The sequence below is a fragment of the Clinocottus analis genome, unplaced genomic scaffold (genome assembly GCF_023055335.1).
Source record: "Clinocottus analis isolate CAN_PGR_092001 unplaced genomic scaffold, fCliAna1.0.p SCAF_3, whole genome shotgun sequence".
Taxonomy (NCBI): Eukaryota; Metazoa; Chordata; class Actinopteri; order Perciformes; family Cottidae; genus Clinocottus; species Clinocottus analis.
Genome location: NW_027176042.1, coordinates 8367782 through 8393273, shown reverse-complemented (window position 1 = coordinate 8393273; position 25492 = coordinate 8367782). Strand labels below are relative to the sequence as shown.

The following is a 25492-nucleotide window of genomic DNA, read 5'->3' as shown; positions in this document are numbered from 1 at the left end:
AGCAGAACTAAAGATTAAACGTTAGTTAGCCTTAAGCAAGCTTCAAGTCGCAGGCTACTGGCCAACCAGTAAAAAGGCTCCTTTGTGAGCCGTAGGTTGTGACGTCAAATGGGCTCTATAAAGACAAAATTCATAGTTAAAATGGAACAACATAGCAGTGGGAGGATGATTCTCAGTGTCCTCCTCCATTCCTTAACTTGCATAACTAATGAGCCGTGAACCCTGGATAAATTAGGCAGGACGAGTGACTGCTCTCAGATTTGCACATCCTAGCTTGCAGTTCACAGTGTAGGCTAACCAGATAAAGGGATTATTTACTGTTTCTAGATTATTTGTATTAATTGCTACTGAAATAACATGTTGGAAATGCTTGAATACAACCATTATCAGGTGAGGGTGTGTTTTTTTTTGTCTTTGACTTTATTATGACCGAAAAAAGATATTAAAATAATCTGAAGAAGCTATTTTCTTATTATTGTGTTGTGGCTGGAATGATATTCATGTTGGCCGTATGTACTGTTAAAAGACTGTGTCATTATCCCTCTTTACACAGTTATCTACACTTGCTAAACACAGTACAGAACAGTTAACACTACAGAAACTTTACAGGATAACAGAAAAGCTAATAAAAATGCTAAATAGTGTTTTTATCTGGCTGGCTGAGTTGTTTAGGTCCTGCATCAACTCAAACTTGTCATAGATCATGTGACACCGCTGCACTGGACCACAGTGTCCTCTGTGTGGAGAGTGTTTGTCTCAAGTATGTAAAATCGTCCAGTAGCATGATGCTGATAAAATGTTCGGCACTGCAATATTTTAATTGCGAGGTCAGAAACAAAAGTCTGTTATCGCTGAGCAAAAGCAAAAGTTGGCTTTTAAAATTTTGTTGTTGGGCCCGGTGGTCGGCATTGTACCTTTAATTAGTAGTTTTTCTACAACACGGCAGTGCGACTCGACTCGATTTGGGATTACTTTCTAAGACAAGTGTGTTATTGTGATTTAAAACAGTAGCGTCAAACAGGAAGTCATCACACGCAAAGCTTTTTTTTTTAAGAAAACAATATGTTACTTTATGTTCCTGTAAATATCATGATCCTTTTCGAAAAGTCATTATTCATGTTTTATCAGTTTTTCTTTTATGAATTCCCAGTTAATCCTTGCTTTCTAAAGTATAAAACTCAGTCTCCCAGGTTGTAAAGTTCATGTCTCGCTCACACAGGTGCAGTCCCACCTGGATAACCCCACCAAGTACCACATCCAGCAGGCCCAGCGGCAGCAGGTGAGGCAGTACCTGTCCACCACCCTGGGTGGCAAAGCCGGCAGCCAGTGCCCCAGCCAGCCACCCGAGCACGGCATGCCGCCCGGCCACGGCAGCAGTGCCCCCAACAGTCCCATGGCCCTGCTCACCCTCAGCTCCAACTGTGAGAAAGAGGTACGCCTGCCGCTTGAGTCCATTACATTCAGACCAAAGAAACTGCAATTATTGAACAGAATGCGCTTTTGTGCCACACAGATGGATGATGTCATTGATGATATTATTAGCTTGGAGTCGAGTTACAACGAAGATGTTCTTGGACTTATGGACCCAGGCCTCCAAATGAACAACACGGTAACTTTTCAAGATAAAATAATACACTGCTTGTTGTAGATGTGACCGTGAAGTCTCTGTCGTACTGCGGCTGCAGTAGTCTTTTAATTGAATGTGAATACAATACATAGCTGTGTTTTGAAGCATGCATTATATAATAACATATCTTTAATACTCTGTAGCTCCCAGTGTCTGGAAACCTTCTCGATGTCTATGGCAACCAAGGACTCCCACTCCCGGGCCTCGCTATCAACAACTCCTGTCCATCCAGCATTAAGAGAGAATACTCAGGTAGATTACTGACAAATCTCTTTCACACACATTGTCAGTGTTTAATACTTTTTACTGATGGTTCACTGTCCTCAAATGTCATTTGGATTGAATCTAGCTCGAAACAATGTGATGAGTGCTGTGTACATTCAGACTGTGAAATAATTCAACTGTCAATTTACTACATTTTACCATGACTAGATAGATGTGTACTTTATTGATCCCCAAGGGGAATTTTTATTTTATTTTTCATTATCAATTACTCAGTAAGTGATTTGATCTGGAAGTCAAATCGGGTTCAAGTACACTGAGAAAAGTTTGTTTGTGCTACTTATCTTGAGATCTGATACCGTATTTTACAGTGAATTATTTTAAGGGGGAATCAGCGCATTTTCAATAGAGTGTATGAGGTGCTCGAAATGCACAATATACTGTTAAGTTAATCGTTTGCAAAATAATTCTTTCCAGCTCCTGGCATGAAGCAAGTATTGGACAAGTCTGATTCCTGTAGCATGTATGAAAACTATCAAAGGCAAGAAGGCTTTCCAGTAGGTAAGCAAAGCAAAAGAAAGAAAGTGTGAATAAAAACATCTTGTTTTCTAAACCGTAAAAGTTGTTTTTCATCAGATTTTTTTTAGAAACTGTATGGAAAGTGTTTTGTGGATCACAAAATCACACACAATAATTATAATAATTACATTATTTCACATGTAAGTTGATTCTTATTGGCTGTGATTATCCAGGGTAACGTTAAATGTACCACTAGACAAAAAAGATCCACAATTAAGATACAAACATGAAATTCTATTAATTTTGTAGACTTAATCCCTTGTCACCCATTGAATTTAAACAATCAAGGTTTCTCAAAGCACGAGCATTCATGTTTCTCTTCGTTTCACAGAAGCTGAAGTCCGTGCTCTGGCTAAAGAAAGGCAGAAAAAAGACAACCACAACTTAAGTGAGTCAATCAATACAGAATCATCGGCTTGACCGTCTCAGTGGTTACATGGTTACGTTTCCACTGGCTGTCATTTTTTTTATTTCCAATTTACAGAAGAATTGGGCTGAAGAAAGTTTTTTTATTATTATTTGTAAAAACAACCTGATTTATTCGTAAAATTATGTTTAACCATGTTATTACTTACTGTTTATTCTATTTGACAAATTCTAGTTGAACGGAGGCGGAGATTCAACATCAACGATCGCATCAAAGAACTGGGAACCTTGATACCCAAGTCAAACGATCCGTAAGTAGGCAGGAATTTGTTTAATTTATGGACACATGTGCTACCCGTTTATCTGTCTATTCATTCACTTTATTTTTAACATCCTCCTCGTCATGCGTCCAAGTGTCCGTAAAGTTTAATGGCTCATAAGCTCACAGGGCCCGTAAAGAAGCCTGTGCTGTTTTGGTCAGCCGGTCAGCTGACTCTGACTGTAGACCTCTGTCTCCTGTTTACCCCAGAGACATGCGCTGGAATAAGGGCACCATTCTCAAAGCCTCAGTGGACTATATCAGGAGGCTACAGCGGGAGCAGCAGAGAGCAAAGGAGCTCGAGTGCAGACAGAGGAAGGTGGAGCATGCAAACCGCCATCTAATGCTTCGTATACAGGTGGGTCTTTTGTCCTTGGTGGAGCAAACGTCACAGTAAACTGAGCCCAGTTGTATTCCTCTATTCATCCACCAGGGGCAAGTGTTAGCAGTGACAGTTAGTGTTATACATTGCTTGAAATATCTCAACAATTATTGGATGAATTGGCACACACATGGATGTCCCATAGATGTGCACACTGCTACTAAATGAACGACTAAGTATGATCTTAACAGCAGACTGTTTACACTGAAGTATGCTGGCACGTCTCAAGTCAGCCAATTTACAAACCGGAGTCATAATAGTTACTTTTTTCTCAAGAAAACATAATAAAACTTAATATAGTGACATATAAACAGCTTCAAGGCTGGCTCAGAATCTGAAATCCAGTCTCTAGCTACTCAGACATGGTGCACTGTGGGGCAGTTGAGTATGTGCAGTAAGCTCCGTATTACATGTATCTGGGCATTTCTCGCATAGTCAAAATAACTAACATGCTTGCCCACAACATATTCAATTTGACATCATCCTTAGTACAAGTGGTGTGCCAGTATGCAATTTTGAATACAGCCTAAGATGGGGAACACGATAAGTGAGCATTTTAACATGCCAACGGTAGCATTTAGCTCAAAGGGCTCACAGACCTTCATGTTTATAAAATCTTGTGTTCCTTATTTCTCGAATCATCTAGGAGCTGGAAATCCAGGCCCGTGCCCATGGTCTTACAGTGGTGTCCTCCTCGTCTGCCTGCACATCGGACTTGATAGGCCGAGCCATTAAACAGGAGCCCGTCCTCGGCGAGTGCCACGTGGAGCTTTACCAACATGGCTCGGGTCCCGACATGTCTCCTCCGACCACGCTGGACCTCAACAATGGCACCATTACCTTTGACCAGATTCCTGCAGAGGGCGGGGACTCTGGTGCTTATGGGACCTCCAGGACCTGTAACATGAAGGATTTGGTAAGGGACACCATGTCACCGATGTCCCCAAGTGATCCCCTGCTGTCCTCGATGTCCCCGGAGGGATCCAACGCCAGCAGCCTCCACAGTTCCAGCTCGAGTATGGAGGAGAAGGAGCACGGCTGTTAGCGGACTGACGCTTTCTATATGTAGCATTGCATCAACGAGGCACTCCCCTTAAAGTGACTTAAAGATAAGATCCTGACTGAATGGATCGCCTCTATTATAAACTCTATTTTTATCTTAAAACAATATTTTTATCTTACTTTTTGCCAATTCATTGCTAAACTCTAATGTTCAAAATGCTGTATGTAGATGTAACTGAGGTATTTTTGTTCCTCCATTGTGCACTGTATTTTACTTTGTTATATATTATTGCATATTAGGAATTGCTTCTTAATACATTTATGTTTTTTTCACCCCATGCTTTTAGCCTATTCTGAAGAAAACAAATCAAAACAAAAATAGTATTGATGTTAATATTAAGTATTATAATATTATCAATGTTTTATTTAATGAGAGCTGATTTTGTTTTAATTAATAACGTATCGTAAACACATTATTTATCTATTCCTATTTTAACATAATGTATGTACACATTTTGAATACTAAAGTCAAATGAGACACAAGTAGTCTATGACAATATTGAATAAATATAAGGTACAATTACCTCATGTTGATAATAAAGTATTTTTTACACTATAAATACAAAAAGACAATAAAGAAAAGATAAATAAAGCTTTGTTTTGTGTCCACAGATGACAAAAGCGCTATACACATTATACCTGGCTTGTCAAACCTAAAGCCGTCCTTACGGGACAGATTGTAATGTTTTTTATATAATAAATGTGAAATAAAATTTTTAAATAAATAAGACTAAACAGCAGCAGCCAATATTCATCATTATCTTGCATCTCACAGCTGAGGAGAAGTAGTTTGATACCATTTGAGAAGTTTGTGCTAATGTGTTATCTCTTGCCAATATTGTAAATTTATCAAACAAGATACCTATATGTTGTATATAGTGCCAACATTTTTATTTGGGAGTCTTGTGTGTGACATATGCATTGATCTATTTGCCCTTTGATATTTATGTCTCATTTTCTGTGCAGATTTCAGTATATAAGAGGGTCAAACTATTTAAAACAGTTGTCTTGGTTACTTTGTCATGTATTTAACCTCCACTTTTAAATATTGTAAATAAAATGTATTCTTGAAAATATATACCACACAGCCACATTTCTTCGAGACAGGACACACTTTCTTAACATGAAACATGTTTGCAATGGTCTGGCGACCTGTCTTGAGTGGATTCTGTCTTTGTGTGCTGAGACTGCACCAGCTCGCCTCAGAGGACGCAAGAACAGCGAATGGATCATGATATAGATACGCATATTTCAATCAAGAGAGACTTCCTTGGAATTTAACAATAATGTATTACAGATGCAAAGGCTTTGGTGATTGGACTCCGTCCTGAAATAGGATAATCAAAGGATATTGATGCTGAGGTCTCATAACAATCCCCTCTCGCCACTGGTGGTGGTGGTGAAGAAAGGCGTCGCTGCAATCCGATGATGAATGACAAGCATGACTGATGCTGACTGGAGGTGTCTAGGGAGGGTTGCAACTGATTTTGGCTGAAATGACAACTGACAGCAGCAGAGAGGAGAACGGTCCGTGTACGCTTTGTTCGTTTGTTTTATCGTACACGGACCGAGAACCTATTTTGATGTTTGAAAGCAACGATTTGATTGGCTTCAGGACCTGTGCAGAATCTGGTTGGTTGATTTAAAGTGATCAGCTGATAGATTATTCACATGGGAAAGTAGAAACTGAGAGAGATTATAAATGAAAAGGAGTGTAGAGAGAATCTTCCTGACTGAACTTTGGCTTAAGCTTCATATAAATTGATAAATAGTTATTGCATGTTATGACCGCTCCCCTCCACGAGGGGTCTGTGTCCTGTTTGTTGTCTCTTTTCTGTCTTTCAGGATGTACCACACATGCTGACATGACAGATTACTGACTTTTTGAGCAGTGTGCCATCGTGGCTTCCTAAACGATCCATCATTAGAATACTTTTGCAATTGAAGTCTTCCTCTTTCTGATGCATGCAAACGATTATCCTACTTTTATATAGGATCACATTTGGAATTAGTGTTAGTTTTAACAATAACACAACTTTATTAACGTTGTAGTTGAAAGCAAAAACATGTAGCAACCTTATTACTCATACAACAACTTTCTTTGTCCCCACAAGGGGGAATTTAAGAAGGGATAATGGAGGATGTTCCACTGTCACCAGACACCTTTCCAAAGAGAAGATCAGGGACTTATCTACTTGTAATGTCTATTTGTAGGGAACACTGTACTGATCGTTAAAGCTTAGGCTTGTCAATGCTGCTGCTAAACTTTTAAGATTTTTTTACTTTTTTACTTTTAAGCATTAGTTACACAAAGTCCATGATATAATAAAGATTATACATGTCAATAAGTCATATAGTTATGATTATACATTGTAATAATTCATATAGCAATGATTATACATGCCAATCATTCATGCAGATTTACATGAACCACAAGTAGACTTCTAGATGTTTCATTCAAAAATCAAGATCACACAACACATCTGAAATACTTCATCTGTCTTCTTACAGTGTTGCGTCATGCAGACAATTTAAACAACCCGGTTCATGGTTTTACTTTATTAACGAGGTTGGACGAGAAGTGAATGATGGAATATAAAAGTGAAACCAAGGGATTTTTCCCAGAGTACAAAGCTAGTAAACTGTTTCTGTTCAGTTTCAAACCTGCTGAATTAAATATGTTATCCCACTAACGATGTGTGTCATATATGTGTCTCATATCCATTTATGTTGTTATGGTTTATATGCAGATTATAATCTCATCATGAAAATATGCAGACAACAGTTTATGAAACACCACACAACTTGATAGTGCTTTATTATGATGCAACAACATAGTTGATTTATAAGATGATAACATAAACATGAGTCAGGCTGAATAGCTCATCCAGTTTAACTCTTTCATTGAAGATTCTGTAACTAAAGTAAAATAAAAGAATGAGGGTTGAGGCTGCAATTCAACACCAGAGAGAATATCAAATACAGTATTTTCATCACGTAACATCCGTAGTTTGCCAGACGGTTTAACAGATTATTGATAATATTTCCAAGTTACGCTAATTATTATTTACATGATCCGTGTTTGTCGCTCATGATCGTTTGTTTTCGTGAACGGCCGAGTGAAACATCACTTTAAATGTTGCCGCCGCGAGGGATTGTGGGTCGGCATTTTATCCTTTCTTTTCGTTAAGGAAGGTCCAGTGGTTCCTAAGCTAAAGGAGCTAAGTTAGGAGGCATGAAGCTCCTTTACTTTGCGTTTAGAGAATTCAACTTATCATGGCGGCCCCTTAGGTACTTCCGGGTCATTTGCCTCAGTTAGGAAGGTTCCTAACCAAAAAGGACTATTCGAGAGTGGACGTTGTGGTTGATTGTCCTGGTTTAAAACAAATCAAATCTTTAGTTTGACAAGCTGGGCAGATTCTTTAAAGTGCAGGGCCTGCAAAATGGCATGGATGTATATGATTGGTCAGTGGCCCAGCACGCCGTTAAGCAACTGATAGAGTGATTAGATTCTTCAGCTGTAGAAGCGCACTGAAGGCGAGAGGTAGGAAATGCACGGCCCGCCATTGCTTGACATACCTAATAGGTGAGTTGTTGTAAACTGCTTCTTACTTCCCAACAAATAAATAAAACACATCTCCTAATCAGGTGATTCTTTGAAATGAATTGCCACGGTCGGCAGCATCTACTATTTGCTAATTAAGGACAATAGGAGCACATGCTGCCTTTGGCACTGCTAATACGTTTACCCCAATTATCCCTTGGAAATGTGGTACAGGAGGTGATTGCAATAAACTTATGTGCTGTTTCCTTTTCCAACACTTTGAAGGTACTCAAGTACAAAACCAGATTCTACATTTTATACACCATCAAACTCCTGCAGCTGTGGTAAGCACAGGTTCAGACTCCGTTGTTGTCAGAGGGGCCGCTCAGCTCTTCATGCCATTTTGCGAAAGCTTTGTCCAAGATCTCACAAGTTGTGTCATTAAAAATCACTGCAATGAAAGAAAGGAGAGCAAAATAAAAAAAAAAGGGCTTTAAATATATATTACATTAACGCCTGAATAACATCTGGTGCCTTTTCTTGGTGGGTGAAAACACACCAGCAGTACTTTTTTTGTGTTTAGGGCAAGTATACATTCTCAGGTGAAGTGAGGGATTACCATCATCGTAGAAGACAGGACAAGAAGCTGTGTTTCTATCGTGGAGGGGAAGACTTTGGCACTCAATGAGCTAATGCTGGCTGACCTAGCAATCTATTGAGGCATGCCACTGCCTGTACGTTGGCTAGCCTTCTAAGAGCTAGCTGGTGAACCACAGTAGTTCGCCAACTAGCTCCACAAGTCGTTGTTATGTCGCCAAGCTTCCAGCGCTACCTATTTTTTCACAAAGACATGCCGACTTATTGCGTTGTGGGCTTCACAGGCACAAAGCGTTTTGACTTCCTGCTTGCTCTTGAGCAACAGTTAAAGTGATTCTTACCCGCTTCCCCAAGACCAACAGGCAGAGGCATTCTGACCAGGCCTCCCGAGTGCTTCAGTCTCTCCTGCAGGGAGGTCTGTATGAGCTCCATGGTAAACGCCTCATGCCAGACAGGCAGCTCCAGGCCCACCATGCAGCTGATGATCCGTTGCTTTTCGTCTTCGGTCAAAAGACCACTCTCCTTTGACACGTAAACCATGTACGACATATCAATGTTCACTGCCTCACCATGCAGCAGAGATGGGAGAACTTTCTGTACACAAAAAAGAGACAAAGATAACGTGAGCATATGAAGATTTGCCACCAAAAATGAATGAACACCTTATTCCGCATTGAATAGTGTGTGGAGTGGAGGGTTATGAACTCGCGTAGAATCAAATACATGCACATATACTTTATTTATAATAGAATGTATTGAATTTAAATGTTTAGCTGTGTTTGCCGTGAGGGATTTAATGAATTACCATTTCTAATGCTGGGCTGATAAGGTGGCCAAAGTCCACCAGTCTGTTCAGGTCATCCTCCCAAAGGTTTGGGGCAAGCTCCTCCAGCATGGTTACAATGGCTATACGAGTTGCTTGTGATGCAGCCTGTAAGCTGTTTTGTCCGTACATGCTGTTCTCAATCTGGCATTTGGTGTCCAACAGCATTGGACCATGTGTCTCAAGAAGTTCAAAGAGGCCTCTGTGTTTCATCAAGGCCATCTGCAAGAGTGCAAAGAAAACTTCTATAAACAGTTCAAAAGGCTAAAAAATAAATAGGCTACCTCACCTAACATATCTTCACTTCTTTCCTCAAATCCAATAAGCGTCAAGTTCATATTTCTGCTGTGAAATTTGAGCCATCCGTTTGGTAACTCCTGGATCAGTTGCTGTACTGTAAATAGCTTGTGTCAAACTGCCAACACATTCTCACTCGCAACTGTGTCGCAGGAACGGCATTTATATTTCTGCTCGTTACGTGCATGGTGTCTTTTCAAAATAAACTTCCGTGTTCACAGCAAATGTTCAGTTTCCGCTTTTTACATTCAGGAAAAGATTGAAAAGAGAAAAAAGTTTCCTATGTAAAATAACTATGTTAAGTAACTGGCATCAGTAAAGTACAGAAGTTAAGTAACACAACTAAAATAAAATCAAGTCTGACTTGGTTTAACACAGGACACGTCTGGACTTTCTTACACTTTATACTACACTATTTGTGGTGGAAATCAACCTTTTTAATTTCCTAATGTTTCCAAATGTGATGGGAAACACTTGACTTTAATGCCTTTAAGCATTTATTAAAACTACTTGGAGTAATTCAATTGAATGAATAAAGCTCTTTCACCACAGATGGGTCAAAAAAAGGTTTAACAGAGTCTCTGTACACATTAGTATATATCTCACGAGTTGGGTTGGAGAATGCATTGTTCACCTGAATCACCATAGCAGCTGCACTTGGGTACACAAGCTGTTGCACTTCCACGATTAACATATATGTTACTATTAATAGTATATATAATGTTGTGAAGCATGTCGTGGTATAAGCTGATGATCACTCCTCAGTTTGCATCAACTTTAAGGTAAATATTCCACATCCAGGGATTTAACCACCTTTAACATCTCTGCGAGCCCGTTGGAGATGTGTCGTCGTGGGACAGTTTGTATAAAGGATAGGTCGAGGAAGGCCGCGGCTGGTGGAACGTAGGTGCCCAACTTGTTCTTGCAATTTGCAAAGTTAACCCCTGTCTTTGCTCCCACGCTGGCGTCGATGTAGGAGAGCAGTGTGGTTGGGACCCTGATGTAAGGGGTGCGTCTTCTGTAGAGCGAGGCAGCCAGGCCCACTGTGTCCAGGCACACCCCGCCACCAATGGCAATGATGGGCTCCATGCGTCGGTCAAGGGAGAAGTTGTGGACTTCATCTATGATCTTTAAGGCCATTGCTATGGTTTTGTTCTCCTCTGTGGTGGGTAGAGACAAAATCTTGTACATGACATTATTGGCCTCTAAATATTCAATTAGCTTGGTACCGTAGATTTTGTAGACTTCTTGGTCAATGACCACGAAGCGTTTGATTGGCTTGTTCGATTTTTTGATGTCTTCCAGCTGCTGCGGGTCGGTGATGTGGCCCAGCAGGAGGGTGGCGTTGCTTGGGTCCAGCAAGCGCCGGGTCTCAGTCACCTTGTAAGTAAAGACAATGGGGCTGACCACTGTCCAACTGGCGCCCTGCTCAGTGATGCTCTCATAGCTGCCACACAAAAACACATGATGATGGTTACAGTTATTGTATACCTGAGGTGTGAGGTGTAAAAATAAGTGCTGCTTAATTATTTTCCGTATTTACCTAATAATAAGGTCATCAAAAGAAAAGTACATTTTCTATACTTGAATCTTTTTGAATTGCATTTTTTTTGTTTTTTGTTTGTGGATCAAAGCTGCTCCTCAAGACACTGAATGTTTTCCATAGTTCAGCATTGGTTGTCATAATTCAGTGAGTTAGTATTCCCAGCTAAAGTTACATAATTTAGGTCTTTTTTAAACTACTTCTCAGTAGTTTTTTATTTCTGGTTTGTGCATGAAAGCACAGTTGAGTCTATTAACAAAAGTCTGAAGTTATTGAATGGTTAGGTATGTTGTAATATCTTGTGTCTTTAAGATACACTTTTGGGCTTTTAATTGACTGTAAAATTGAATATTTCTCACTTGTATTTTTTTGTGTTAGCATATTGTGGTATTGTGTACTATCTCAGGTTCAAACTGCACCATCTTTTCATAATAATCACTTTGAGAAATTGAAAATGTTCCTAGCAATTAAAGTCCATGCTGCTTTACAGTGTACAGTGACCATAGACTACAACTCCCACAAAGCATATAGATTTTGAGACCTGCAAATGAACAGCATCCTACCGCGAGAAAGCAAGCTTCCTAGCAGTGCTTGCTACACGTGTCCCTTACCATATGTAATATGGGACACACCTGTTCATATACCTGTGGTATGAGTCATATCAGTTCCCATACTGGTATGTGAAAAGGTGTGTCCCCATCTTAGCAGCTCACAATTATTTGTAGGGACTAGAGTTATGTCTTTCTCAACTGTGACAAAAAAGCTTTGAACAAAGTTAATGTAATAAGGTACGTTCGATCTTTGTCTTTATTTATTATATTTTTGATCTTTGATAGAGTAATGTGTATTTCTTAATCCTAAATTAAATGGATTTATGTTGTAATAAAAGAAATGTACTTGTACATTTGATGTACTCTGATATTTATATAAATGCATGTAGAATATTTTTACACTGGAATAAACAATAATGAAATGCAAAGACAGTTATTTAACAACATGTTAGGGAGTACTTTATAGAGTGTTACAGTCACAACTGGCTCTTTGAGGGTAACCATAATGCTGATGTGGCCCCCAGTGAAAAGTAGTTTGACACCCCTGATCTATATCTATTACATTTGCACTTTCCTTCGGGCACATCTAACAAAACTTGGCAGGTGATGGCAAAATTGAGACATGCCCCAACTCTTACAGATGACCGTAGTTTTCTCAAGGTATTAGTTTGATTCACAGCTAAATTAATTTCCCAGAGGACTGGTAGTTGTCTGTACTTGTCAAACTCAGTGATGTACCCGAGGCAATCTACCTTAACTCTGATCTTATCATTAAAACTGTGCAGAGCATCAGAATTTACCCGGATTCTGGAGAAGCACAACTTCACCACTTGCTTAACCACATGATGAGAAATGATTATATTGGTGTATAGCAATCACAAGAGCCACACACGTGCTTTTATATACAGTATGTGTTCAAATGAAGGGGATACATTTCTACTCGCTAGTATAGTGGTAGATGCACTGCAATTTGGCTCAAATCAGGACAATGGACTTGAAATACTTTTTGAAAGAGAGGAATTAGTTAAGTGATGTAAAATAGTGCACCGTGCAACGAATGACCTGAAAGGTCAGAGGTCAAGGATGGTTGGCATCACACAGTCTGTGACAATGACAGTTCAAAGGCTGTCTCAATGACAAAAGCAACTTTTTCCTAACCTTAGGTAAGTAGTTCAGTTGCACAACAATACTGTCACTGCTCCGCTGTCTTTTCCAGCAAACCCAACCCTACAACGTCACCAGAGCTTAAAGTACAGGTATGTGACAAAGAAAAACTTGAAATAAAAGATTGCTACTAAAGCAATCAATTTTAACCTCAACATCTTGACTCCAAAATTGACATATAGATTCAGTTTATGCCTCCATGTTCTGCCATATAGAAACAAGTTTGCACTGTGTTTTTAATCATATGAATCCAGATTTCATACAATTTTGCACAAAGTATTTGTGGCTGTCTAATTTTACACTGACAATACAGGTTAGTCGTACATATCGAGCCATGCTTGTTGTTAGAGCAATAAAATTTTATAATTATGAAACTACGTGGCAGTGAGCCAGGCAGATCAGACAGATCAGGATGATCAAAATAAAACCAAACAAAATAGAGGATAATTGTATCGTACTTTTTTTTTTTTTAAATAGAAGACTGCTTAAGAATACTATTAAACTCACATTTTTGCAGCAGAAACAGTGCCAGAAGTTTCATTATTGACCTTCTTTCCCAGTTTACGCTTCCAGGTACCCTTGACACGCACTAAACTAAACTCAGTTGTCTTTTCTTTGGCATCGTTTGTTTCAAGATGAACCTTTTCCATTATCAGGGTGAAGTGTACCTTAAAGGGGTTAACAGAGCAAGCCACAGCCTAAGTGTGAATTACACCATAGGACTCTTTAAATAGAGCCCTAAAAAACATGTTGAGGTGACTACCGCCCCTTGGCCAAGAGCCAAGGGGCGTTAGTCAGAAATGTCAGTTGCCTGTTTCCATCATTTTACAATGCTTATGTAACTGTAAAGTAATACCTATTGAAAAATACCACTGTGTGCATCATTCTACTTATCACTCATAACACAAAAAATAAACATTCAGTGTGATGTAAAATGTCTGCAAATAATGTGGGGCTGTCCTACTAGTGAAATAAGAAATGAATGAGGTTCAGTCGGAGCGTGTCAAAAAATAGTGCAAGCAGAGATTCCAGGAAGACATATAGAAGCCTTGAAGGAGACCGACATGCTCTGTGAGAGTGCTCCAACGTGTCGCCTTTTTGGAAAGTAGTACTGAAAAACCTAGAAAGGTGGCTCAAACGGCCTTTACCAGAATCAACACAATTTTGTTTATTAGGAGACACATTGTTTGTACCACTAGGCTTTACCAAAGCAGAGATTAGTCTGTGCACACCTACCAGACGAAAGAGTAATGACGAATGTTTCCTATCTTCCCCCCTAAATAAACCTTTATTTGTGCCCTGATCTCCTTTCACTGTGAACACAACGAGAAGGCGACTGTTAAGGCGATTTTGTATCAGAGAGGCTTTAGACTGAATTTAGCGATACATTTTCAATTTCTATTCTTTGTATATTCACAGCAGTTATTTATGTAAACCACAATTCTGAAACATTTTTTACAACTTAAAAATGTGTTCAACGAATTAAGGTGATGATTAAGGTTTTTTTGTGTTCATGAAAGAACAGTTAAAAACAGACCGGATTAATTTCACCTGGAATACTAGGAGAAGGGGAAGAAAGAAACCCGACAATGTTCCATCACATTTATTCTCTTCACTCCCGACAAGTATCAGCATGCATCATCATAGCCATAGCATGTGTGAATGGAATGCAGTCTTAACATTGTATGAATTTGATTTGTGGGTGTTGGTGCTTTTTAATTCATTTTAATGGTCCGTGTAAGGAAAACACACCCTTTTTTAAAGATGTTCGGTAAGATATTTTCTCAACTGTCCGATCATGTGGCTCAATCTAAATCAAAACCTGGCCAACTGAATTTTAATCATCCCTTTATGTAAGTGAATGACCCATGTAACAGGACGGTAGGAAGGACCCAGAAGTTATGGCAGCGCAGCAATCACAGGCAGAGTCATTTCTTAGAAGAAACACATATTATTATAGTTTTAGGGAAGACTTGTAACTTGCCCATTGTGGACAAAAAGAACTTTCTGCTTTATCATTTGTCTGTCTCCTTCTCCCAAGCTCCCAAATGTTCATGGGGGGAAAACATTTATTTATGTGTTCTATTTTACCTAATAAAACAGAGCAGGCTGCAATTACGTTCTTTTCACTGGACCCTAGGGCCCAATACGTTGAGGAGATGAACGATATGCGTGTTTGTGTAATAGCTTGAACTTTACTCCACTTTTGACTTTAAGTAACGTAGATTCCATTTCATAATTGTAGCTCGCTCACGTGCTGTCTTACAATGAACGTGTTTCCCACCCCCACGAGTTGTGCAATCCTCTAGTCACGCCCCATGAACTCAACAATTTGTATAGTTGGTGTGACATAACAGAAAGTCCGCCACCACGTTTCAAGCCGCTTCCACTGACAGCTGCCGAAATCGTCACGCCCACTTTATACGCGCACCATGTTGTCCGAAAAAGGTAAGGAATATTGCATTTATTTTTATTTATTTTTTTGCTGCAACGGGGTCAGAGTAAATATCATTTGAGCGTAACACGCATTTACAAACCCCACTGGAGACCCGAGTGACCGGCGCCGCACGCGCAGTGTGCAACACTGGCAGCAGCCCGTGTTGCCTTCAGGTCTGTGCTGCAGAAGCGGTCCCAAGAAAACGCTCTGAAAAATGTTTACAATAGTGTTAAAAAATAAACAAATATATAATACATGACTACATAATACATAACTAAATGTCTCCGTATGTGTGCGCGCATATCATTTAGTGGGGTTCAATATAAGATGACTATCTATAGCTGCGCGCCATTTTAAGTCGCGTTTGGAGTATTGAAAGTTAAAATATTGTGGCATGCCTTTTAGTTTCATGGATACAATTAGCCTTATTGTCGTTTGATGACGTCAAGTTTTTTAGTTCCTGTTAAACCGCTGCTGCTTTTCACAGACCAAACAATTGGGGAAAAGGTTATGTGGGAAAAAGTCAATATGATAAAATCACATCATGTCCTCTCTGCCCCTCACCCTCCTCTCCTCCCAGTTCCTGACACACCAGTGGAAGTGCTCGTGGATCTCCTGACTAGAGCCATGGAGGTAGCCAAAGCAAGTGGCAACATGCCAGAGGAGTTGACCCATCAGCTGCAGAAAGCTCTGGACATAGCGGGCGGACTGGATGACTACCTGGAGAAAATGAGCACACAGGAAAGTGAACCTCTGGCAGAGCTCTATAAGTATGGCTTCCTTCATAATTATGCTACTCTGTAGCTCAACAATGCTGTCTAGTGAGATTAAAAAAAACAAACATGTTTGATGCTGTCTTTCACACTTAATTGTAGAAAAACAATCTCCCATGACTGGGATCAAGTTCACAAAGAGGGCAAAACCATATTCCGGCTTCCGAAGGAGTGCATCACTGGACATGTTGAAGGTTGAACATTTCCAAGCGTATCACCGCGTCGCCAGTGCTGGTTTACTGTATTGTAATAACTAGCTCTCGGGTGTGTTTTTTTTGCCAGGCCAGACCCTGAAGATGCTGATCCACATGAGTCAGGCCAAGAGGGTTCTAGAGATCGGGATGTTCACCGGCTACGGTGCACTGTCGATGGCCGAGGGGCTTCCCGAGGACGGCTGCTTAGTCGCCTGTGAGTTGGAGCCGTACCTCAAAGACTTTGCTCAGCCCATTTTTGACAAGTCTCCACATGGCAGGAAGATTGCTGTCAGGACGGGCTCAGCCATGGACACCCTGAAGGTGAGAGAAACGGTCCATCATGATCACTCTTCTTTTTTGGGGGGTGTTAATAAGTTAACAGCCTGTGGGGCACATAGCCAGTTTTGCAATGCCTCTCTGTCTCTCCCAGGAATTGGCTGCTGCAGGTGAGCAGTTTGACATGGTCTTCATTGATGCTGACAAGGATAATTACATCAACTACTACAACTTCATCCTGGACAACAGTCTCCTGAAATTGCGAGGGGTCATCTGTGTCGATAACACACTTTTCAAAGCCAAGGTCTATCTTAAAGACACGACGGACGCCAACGGGCTGGCGCTCAGAAAATTCAACCAGTTTGTCCGCGATGATCCACGCGTGGAGCAGGTATACCTTTCAAACTACTACTGTACTGCTACTGCAGAAAACTATGACTTAATGTTGTATTGTAACAATGTCCCTCTTGTTTTAAAGGTCATCATCCCTCTTAGAGATGGCATCAGCGTTATCCGTCGGGTATCAGTGTCCTCCGAGTGCTCAAGGACACAGGTACTGCTTAGTGATCAAACCTCCATGAGCCAGTACCGACATCGTGGGATGGAACCGCTGTCATCACCCCTTTTGTTGAGGATCTCATTCTTACTGGTTGTGGGCTGTTTATCTTGTTTATTTGTGTACAGAGTAAAATAACGGACGACGAGGTTTTCCGCGGGGTCAAGGGACGCCCTATACTCGATCGGATGCGCCTCGATGGAAAGGTGGCCTACGTGACGGGTGCTGGGCAGGGCATAGGCCGCGCATTCGCTCACGCCCTGGGGGAGGCCGGCGCGAAGGTGGCTGTTGTAGACATGGACCAAGACAGAGCGGAGGCGGTGACTGGAGAGCTCTTCCTCAAAGGTAACGAGGTTCGACGCAGCAAATTCAGACTTATATGTCCAGTGTGTAGGATACCGGGGCCTCTATCCGAATCCGAATCAGCTTTAATGGCCATGTGCATTTTCACATACATGGAATTTGACGCCGGATTCTGCGCTTCACACTTCTTTTCAATGCAAGAGCAAGATAGAAAAAGATAAATGTAAAAGAAAGGTAAAAAATAAGACATTAAGGAAACAGAAAAATCAGTAAAACAGTAAACAGTAGTCCAGAAAGTGCAGCTAGTGCAGGTGGAAGTGTCTGATTAATTGTTCAATTGTTCATTGTTATGAACAGGAACGCTATATCCACAGCGTCTGCCATGTTTTGTACAGAGGTTCAGGCTAGCTCTGGACAGTCCACATGTTTATGCTACCTGAAGGCCTCCTCCGTCGGGGAAGGGATGAGAAAGAGGGGTATTCAGTAATCTGCAACTTCACCACTAGACGCCACTAAATCTTGCACAATGCTCCCTTCAGGTAGGAGCTGCTCGTCCCCGTCCCCTCATGTCTTTAACCCAGTATGGGGACTCAGTTCTACATATCGATAAAACGGAGGCTTCACCACAACACACTGGACCCTGCAATGTTCTTGTTAGTGTCACCGCACACTTACTTCTTCTTTTGAGGAACTGATAGGGTTGCAATCAACTTTATTAATCGGCTGATTGTTTTCCTGATTCGGCTTCATACGTAAAACATGAGAAAATAATGGTGCTTTTGTCTTTCACAATTTCTCTACCAACAGTCCATTGCTCACAGATATTCAGTTCAGTCATTTTTGAGACAAGCAAAAGCAAATAATTCTCACATAAACAATGTTGGAAATCAACAATAATTGTAATTTTTGCATTACAAATAAATGACACAATTAATGAATTATCTAAATAGTTCCCCTTTCTGGCGACTGAGTAATCGTTAATGGACTTAAAGTTACAGCTCCACTAAGCTCACCGTAAAAGACACATTAGTTAATTAATTGGGTGTGGTTTTTACTTTGTATTTCTCTTTTTCGAATGTTTCATGAAGAAAAATAGTATAGTACTAAGCTTTAGCTTCCTTTTTAAATACAATATTTTCCTGTCATGGAAGTAATATGTGGCAAACGGAAACGCAGCTCCCTGCTTCCACATGAAATTGACAATCAAAATCTGACTGTATCTTGTGATTATTAAATTAATTGTGTCGACTCGCTTGTGTGTAATTCACATTCAAAGATTCTGCAAGTGGTCATGATGCACGTGTCTTACATTTAACAAAAAACAGAAAATATAGAAATTGCCAATCTCAAGTCACTGTATTTATTTTGACGTGAAAGCGGTCCATCTGTGGTGAAAGATGGACGGGTGGTCCTCTCAGTACTACAGCATCAATTGGTAGAAGACCAGCACATCAGCATGAATACATGCAAACTTCTGAGTTTGGTCATTTCAAAGTTTTGCCAAATGTCATAAATTGTGTGTGCTGAGGATTTGCCAGCAGATGGCAGCATACTAAAGCAGAAAAGCTACTGCATCAGGTTAAATGTGTTCATTTAAAATGTTCTTCTTAAAAAATGACATGTTCGAGATATATATATATATATATATATATATATATATATATATATATATATATATATATATATATATATATATTATAAAATTATAATGTGTATCAAACCGCATTATAATTTTCAGAATAAACCCATAAAATGTCCTAAGGATAGACATTGCTAATATTATGCTTCATGGTACAAGATGTAAAAAAAAAAGACAAAAAAAAACAGCATTTCTAACGGACCGCCATGTTTTCGGACAGGCATCAACGCCATCGCCGTCACAGCTGACATTGGCAATTCGGCTGATGTTCAGAGGATGATTGACGACATTTTCTCCAAATGGGGGGCGATCGACATCGCCTGCAACAATGCCGGCATCAACATGAACTCGGCCAGCGAAGACACCAGTCTGGAGGAGTGGGACCAAACCTTCAACGTCAACCTGAGGGGGACGTTCATGTGCTGCCAGGTGTGTATCACCAGCTGCAAAACACACTCCGCTTCATTCCCTACTGTGTTGGTGCGGCGTGCAGTTTCCAGACCGACAAAAATAAATGAATCCATAAACTTGAATTATTATTCATTGAAGTTAAATACAAATTTAGCTAAATTTTTTTTATTTACCGCATTAAGGTTTACACCGAAAATAGTGTCATGATATTTTTACTCGAGTCTCACGCTGCTATAAGATTAGATGCAAAAGAAAATTGTGCTCGGACAAAACAAATACTTCACTGTTGCTCTGACAAACTGTAGAATTTTTTTGGAATATCAGAGCGATGGGAACAAAAATCATAGTGTTATTTTTTTTTTAAAGAGCTTTTGAATGTTGAATGTTTCACAAGGCATCTGTTGTTTGGTAGCTGGAATTGTTGCGCAGAATCCTACTAAACTTCGGCGCGTGTGTGTATGCGTGTGTGTGTGTGTGTGTGTGTGTGTGTGTGTGTGTGACGCATTTTTCTACAGATCACATCAACTTTACAATTAAGTAAATCACAAGTTTAGAAAAAACACAATGTATTTGAATGGTGTTTGTGGCTTTGAAAGCTGCATAATTTTCTTCACTCTCAAAGGAACAGTTAATCCTTTGCTTTATCCCCCAAAAAAAGTCAAAATCACACATTTTTTGTAGATGCTCCATGTGTTTTCATATTGACCCAATTACATTATGTTACGTTATGTATGCTACGTGTAAAATAAATTGAGAATTTGATTGAATTTAAACACTAAGTATGATCACATTATTTATTTTAAATTCTGCCGTCAATTTGCGAGAGAAACTGTGACTAAAGAACCAAATTGATTACATTTGTTTCTGTCAGAACTAGTAAGAGTATAAAAGTATGAACTAATTATTTAAGTTGTGACTAAAATAAATGTGCGTGCGTGTGTGCCTGCGTGCGTGCGTGTGCAGTATATTAAATATACTTCCAACCAAATGTTGTTTAACCACTATTTCAGTCTCCGAGCATAAACTACATGTTTTTGTGTTGATCCGTGCAGGCTTGTGGCAGCATATCAGTGCGATAATAAGGTGTTTAATGTGCCTCTTCCTCCCTGAATCCTTGCCTTAGGCAGCAGGTCGAGTGATGTTGAAGCAAGGATACGGCAACATTATCAACACAGCCTCCATGGCCAGTCTAATAGGTGAGTGATGATTCTATTCCCCCACCATCTCTCTGGAGCCCCTCCATGTCTGCTTTTAATCTCTCCATTTGGCGTGGAGAGTTGGTTCGAGAGGAGGAGGAGTGGGGCGGGAGGCAGGGAGAGTTAAATACATTTGTGCTGTGCAGCAATGTGCGGGAGTGCACATCACATTAAATAGTTTTTACCCTCCGACTGAAAGTCGTCAAAATGGCCTTCTGGACCATTACAGTGGTTGGAATAAGGAAATAAAATATATATGCATTCATACTTTCCAAACAGGATAAGCCGGCTCTTCTCCTTTGCAACTTTTACCCCAGTTAAACTGTTGTGTGCCGACGCATCCGGCCCTGCGTGCGGTAAGCAGAGCAGGAAAGTGTCGGGGATTGCGTCTCGCTGAGGCGCTTTTGCATCATAATAAACATCCCCTCTCTGCGGAGCTGTCTGGAGGATGTGGAAGGCAACCTGAGGTCCAACTTGGGAGGGGCGGGTTCCTGTGCCTGCAGCCTTGTTTGAACAGCGGAAGACACTTTCAGAGTTTAGTCAGAGCCCTAGTAAAAGCCTTGTATAATGTGCCCCCCCCCTCCTTTATCCAACAGGTTCCTCCAGAGGAACAGCAACACTTCATCAGCAGTAGAGTCAAATCGCCAGTAAACCACCGCGCCATATGGGCCGCTGGTCCTGACCACAGGGGCATGCTGGTAAATAGAGGGCCGGCGTTTTAAAAAAAATGATCAATTACTCACATTACGTGCAGTCCTTCAGGAATTTACTTTATTGGTCTGGACATCTGTTATAATATTGTCATAATGTGTAATCAGATGGGACCTGTTCTAGCCAAGTGGAAGCCCAAAAAAAGCAGCCGTAAACGGCCAATTAAAATGCACAATGACAGCTTTTTGTCCATCTGCTGAATAGAACGTGTGTGTGTGTGTGTGTGTGTGTGTGTGCGTGTGTGTGTGTGTGTGAGTGCCCCCTGCACACACACACACACACACACACACACACACACACACACACACACACACACAGTCCTGACCATCAACCACCATTTTTTTCTTTCTTTTAACGGCCAGCAGCTCAAAGACACCCAGACAGGGAATATCCAAGTAGATACGAACACTATCGGCTGTGTGATGACCTGACAGAGGGATTGTGTGACTCTCGCTCTCGTACCTGCAGATCTCGGCTGCACATCAACGTACGTTACAACAGCCGCGGCAATTCTGGGAAAAGAGTACATCATTTGAACTCCAGAGGAATTTCAAACGTAAAGGCGTGCCTGATGGAGGGCATGTTTCCTCTCCCACTTGAAATGGGCAATAAGCAGCAGGGTGAATGTTAAAGAGGGCTTTGGAGAATACTCTCCTTCTACCTCCCTTTCCCCTTCTCTGGGGATTACTGCTCTTTAAGACGTGCGAAAAACATCAATGCAGGTTTATTTAAAGGATGAAGGCATTTTCTGAATGGTATTTTGGGGCCGTATCATCAGGTCTTGAGCGAGGATTAGTGCTGTTAGGCATTTTTGAGCTGTGTTTCCTGTCCTGATAAGTCGGATTTCACCTTCAATCTGCGTGTAAGCCCTGGGCTCTGCTCCTCCTCGCCTGCTCCTCTGAGGTCCTAGCCTCCCCTTATCCAGCCCGGCCCAACCTTCCCATCCTCCGCTATCTCGCCCACACGCTGCACACAATCCCACTCTAAAAGCTACGATTCCGTTGCTCCACCTTTTTTGTTTTTTTTTTACATCTTATTTCTCCCCAAACTTTTTACATCCACCTCGCACATTTTTCTCCAGATCTTCATCCTGAGCAACGTACGCGGGATGCTGCTGCTGCCTTTTTCCCCTCCTTCTCCCCAGGACTCGTCCCTGGTCCCTGCTTTTCCGCAGCTGGCCGGTATTTATCATCCCGGCCTCACACTGAAGCCATTTGGCAGTCAGATCGGCGGGTGACGAGGTTAACTACTAAAGTTGTATGTAACTTGGAGCCCTCCTTGTGATGATTAATCAACCGGCAGAAAATGAGCCCCTGTCCCGTTATCCCATGCAGTGTGCAGCATCTGTGATGGTCAAGGCAAACAAATGGCTCCCTGTCTTTTGTTGCTGAGGACAGAGCATAACTGGACATTACAAGCGATTAATTTTACATGGCCTTCGTCCTCGGAGTCCCCGGCAGCTAATGGAAGAGCTTTTTATGTGGTGACCAGAGAAACCACAGGAGCAGCAATGCGAAATGTATATGTTGTCAGCTATTGTGAGAAAGGTTTTTCTTTTTTTATTCTTTTATTTCCTCATTATAAAGAAATTACTGCTGAAAAAATAAAAAGGTATTTTTAAAATGACCACCTTTAGAATTGTGATAGTGCATACCATTGTCAATAAATGTTGTCTTTTATGAGAAAAACGACAACCTGCTGTGTTGTGTCCGTTTGCGGTAACTGATTTTCTTTTTCCACGTTCGACCCTGCAGTCCCCCATCCACAGAAGCAGCTTTCCTACAACACGTCCAAGGCTGGAGTGGTCAAACTGACTCAGACTCTGGGCACTGAATGGATTGACAGAGGAGTGCGTGTCAACTGCATCTCCCCGTAAGTGCCGTTCACTCTTGGCCGCCTTCTTCTCTTGTGCCAAAAGACACTTTCTTTGAGTGTTGCGAGGGATCGAGCCGTAAAGTGATTAGTATGTGTTTTTGCTTTCATATGAAGAGCCCTGTTGGAGAACAATGCACTAATTTAGGTCCTCAAACAATACATCTGCGCTTAATTAGATGACGTCTTAAGGGATGAATGAACCAAACACTTGCTCTAATTGTTCTATTCAATTAGGGGAACACATTTGCAACCTCACTCTGAGTGTTCGGTGCAACAATGGCATCTTGTTTGTATCTATTTGTCTGTGAAGCTGTGCAAGGGAGGAGGAGAACACAGGAAGGTGGGTGAGGGAGGAGGAGGAGAGGGGGGTTAAGTGAAGCATCCCTTAGCCCCAGTCCTCCCTGAACAAAATCCGTCCGGTGGCAGCGGGCGAGCCAGGCCCAGTCACAGCCCCAGAACAAAGCCCTCGCACACTCGCGCCACGCTCCACTTTATTTATCGGCAGATTGTTTGCTAATTTTAATTTGCACAGAAGCAATTCTCTCTCTCTCTCTCTCTCTCTCTCTCTCTCTCTCTCTCTCTATCTCCCCCCCCCCCACACACACACACACACCTCCCGTCGCTAACTGGTCGTCTCAATGGGCCTGCTGATTTCTTTGAAGTGACAGTCAGTAAATATGCATAAAAAAAGAAAAGAAAGGGGGACACAATTAGCGCTCACGAGGTTGACTGGAGCCCGATTCCATTGGCAACTTTCGCCGCAGCGGTGATAAGCTGCATTATCTAGAAAATTGGCTGAGGGAAAACAGTACCTCTGATTGCCAGCAAAGGTTCCAGATAACAGGGCGGCTGAAGAGAAATATAATTGAGGTGGAATATGTTAACCAAGGTGTCACACGCTCCTTGGAAGTGCTAATTTAGCCAAATGTTGGAATTCCATATCAAGGCGTCAGGATGCGACGAACAATGATTCGGGCCTCGCGGCTTTTAGTCACTGTCACGTCAGTTGTGTCGGGAGTCAGAAGTCGTCCTCGTATTAGGCGCAGGCGGGCGTGTTGACATATTTATTCACATGTATGCTCTGTGATACCTTTTTATTTTTTTTGTGGAGGGAACTACACGTGTATAGTTTTGGCGTCACTTAACCAAAACACCTGTTTTTCATCTATATCGCACCCAAATTCTGTCTCGACATCAGAGCAGCTGAAGCAGATGTCAATCACAAATTGCATGTAGAGTGCTTAACCGAAGCCCTTGAGCAAATCACGCCACCTCTCTACTCCCCTCCCCACCACCACTCACCCGTTGGCTCTTCCTGAGATGTGCCAGCAGTAAACATCATCAGAGATGCCATGCCCTGCCCTTTCTTCAACGGATAATTGGGTTTATTTTTGTCACCAAAGTGGTGGCTCTGAAACAACGCTGTCACTCCTGCCTCTGAGTTGTGATGCCTTCTGATTTCATTGTGTGTGTTTTTTTTTTCTCCCCCCCCTTACCCCCCTTTACTCCCCCATCCTCTTTCTCCGTCTCTCTTTTCAGGGGGATTGTTGACACCCCTCTCATCCACTCGGAGAGTCTGAGGCCTCTGGTGCAGCGCTGGCTGTCAGATATCCCTGCTGGTAGACTGGCTCAAGTGACAGACCTGCAAGCTGCAGTGGTCTACTTGGCATCTGACGCCTCCGACTACATGACAGGGCATAACTTAGTCATAGAGGGTGGGCAAAGTCTGTGGTAGATGAAGAGATGAAAACTTTTTTACGGTTTTTTTTCCTCTTCTCTCTCTTGGGATTAGTCTCCCAAACAGGTGGCATTCACATTATCTCCTTTTTATACATTCACATCAGTCCCAGCTTAAATCTGTTCAACCTTTTTGAGAGTTAAGATCTGTTTTATCGTGTGATGAGAAGATAACCTGCGTAGAGAGGCAAAGTCCTGCTCCTTCCGGTCCTCATACCTTATTGTAGGTCAATGGCGGGAGACATGTATTTTTTTGATCCCGTTGGAATCCTGCCATAAATTACTAAGGCTGGGCTAAGTTGAAAAAA

At 41.3% G+C, this 25492-nt stretch overlaps 3 protein-coding genes across 12 annotated transcripts; 2 read left to right on the top strand and 1 right to left on the bottom strand.

The window, feature by feature from the left end:
• Positions 1–357: 357 nt before the first annotated feature.
• Positions 358–4712, top strand: mitfa (melanocyte inducing transcription factor a). Of its 10 annotated transcripts, XM_068593843.1 has the most exons (10): positions 358–390; positions 1220–1432; positions 1514–1609; positions 1771–1879; positions 2146–2154; positions 2327–2410; positions 2760–2816; positions 3030–3105; positions 3324–3471; positions 4142–4712. In XM_068593843.1, exons 1-10 carry the CDS (start codon positions 358–360, stop codon positions 4538–4540), a joined length of 1224 nt encoding a protein of 407 aa, XP_068449944.1. In that variant the 3' UTR covers positions 4541–4712. The 10 variants fall into 10 exon arrangements, with proteins under 10 accessions (XP_068449944.1, XP_068449945.1, XP_068449943.1 ...); XM_068593844.1 differs by lacking the exon at positions 2146–2154 and having other exon boundaries at positions 1771–1828; XM_068593842.1 differs by lacking the exon at positions 2146–2154 and having other exon boundaries at positions 2763–2816.
• A 3160-nt stretch (positions 4713–7872) lies between these two features.
• On the bottom strand, positions 7873–13738 carry eevs (2-epi-5-epi-valiolone synthase). The gene is made up of 5 exons (XM_068594691.1): positions 13584–13738; positions 10632–11265; positions 9504–9743; positions 9040–9292; positions 7873–8552 (listed from the first exon to the last, which is right to left on the bottom strand). Exons 1-5 carry the CDS (start codon positions 13724–13726, stop codon positions 8458–8460), a joined length of 1365 nt encoding a protein of 454 aa, XP_068450792.1. The 5' UTR covers positions 13727–13738; the 3' UTR covers positions 7873–8457.
• A 1700-nt stretch (positions 13739–15438) lies between these two features.
• Positions 15439–25200, top strand: zgc:113054 (uncharacterized protein LOC541322 homolog). The gene is made up of 11 exons (XM_068594947.1): positions 15439–15524; positions 16094–16283; positions 16389–16480; positions 16569–16801; positions 16911–17147; positions 17235–17309; positions 17441–17657; positions 19475–19683; positions 20789–20861; positions 23327–23444; positions 24987–25200. The coding sequence occupies exons 1-11, from the start codon at positions 15509–15511 to the stop codon at positions 25180–25182; spliced, it is 1656 nt and encodes a 551-aa protein (XP_068451048.1). The 5' UTR covers positions 15439–15508; the 3' UTR covers positions 25183–25200.
• The last annotated feature ends 292 nt before the right edge of the window (positions 25201–25492 follow it).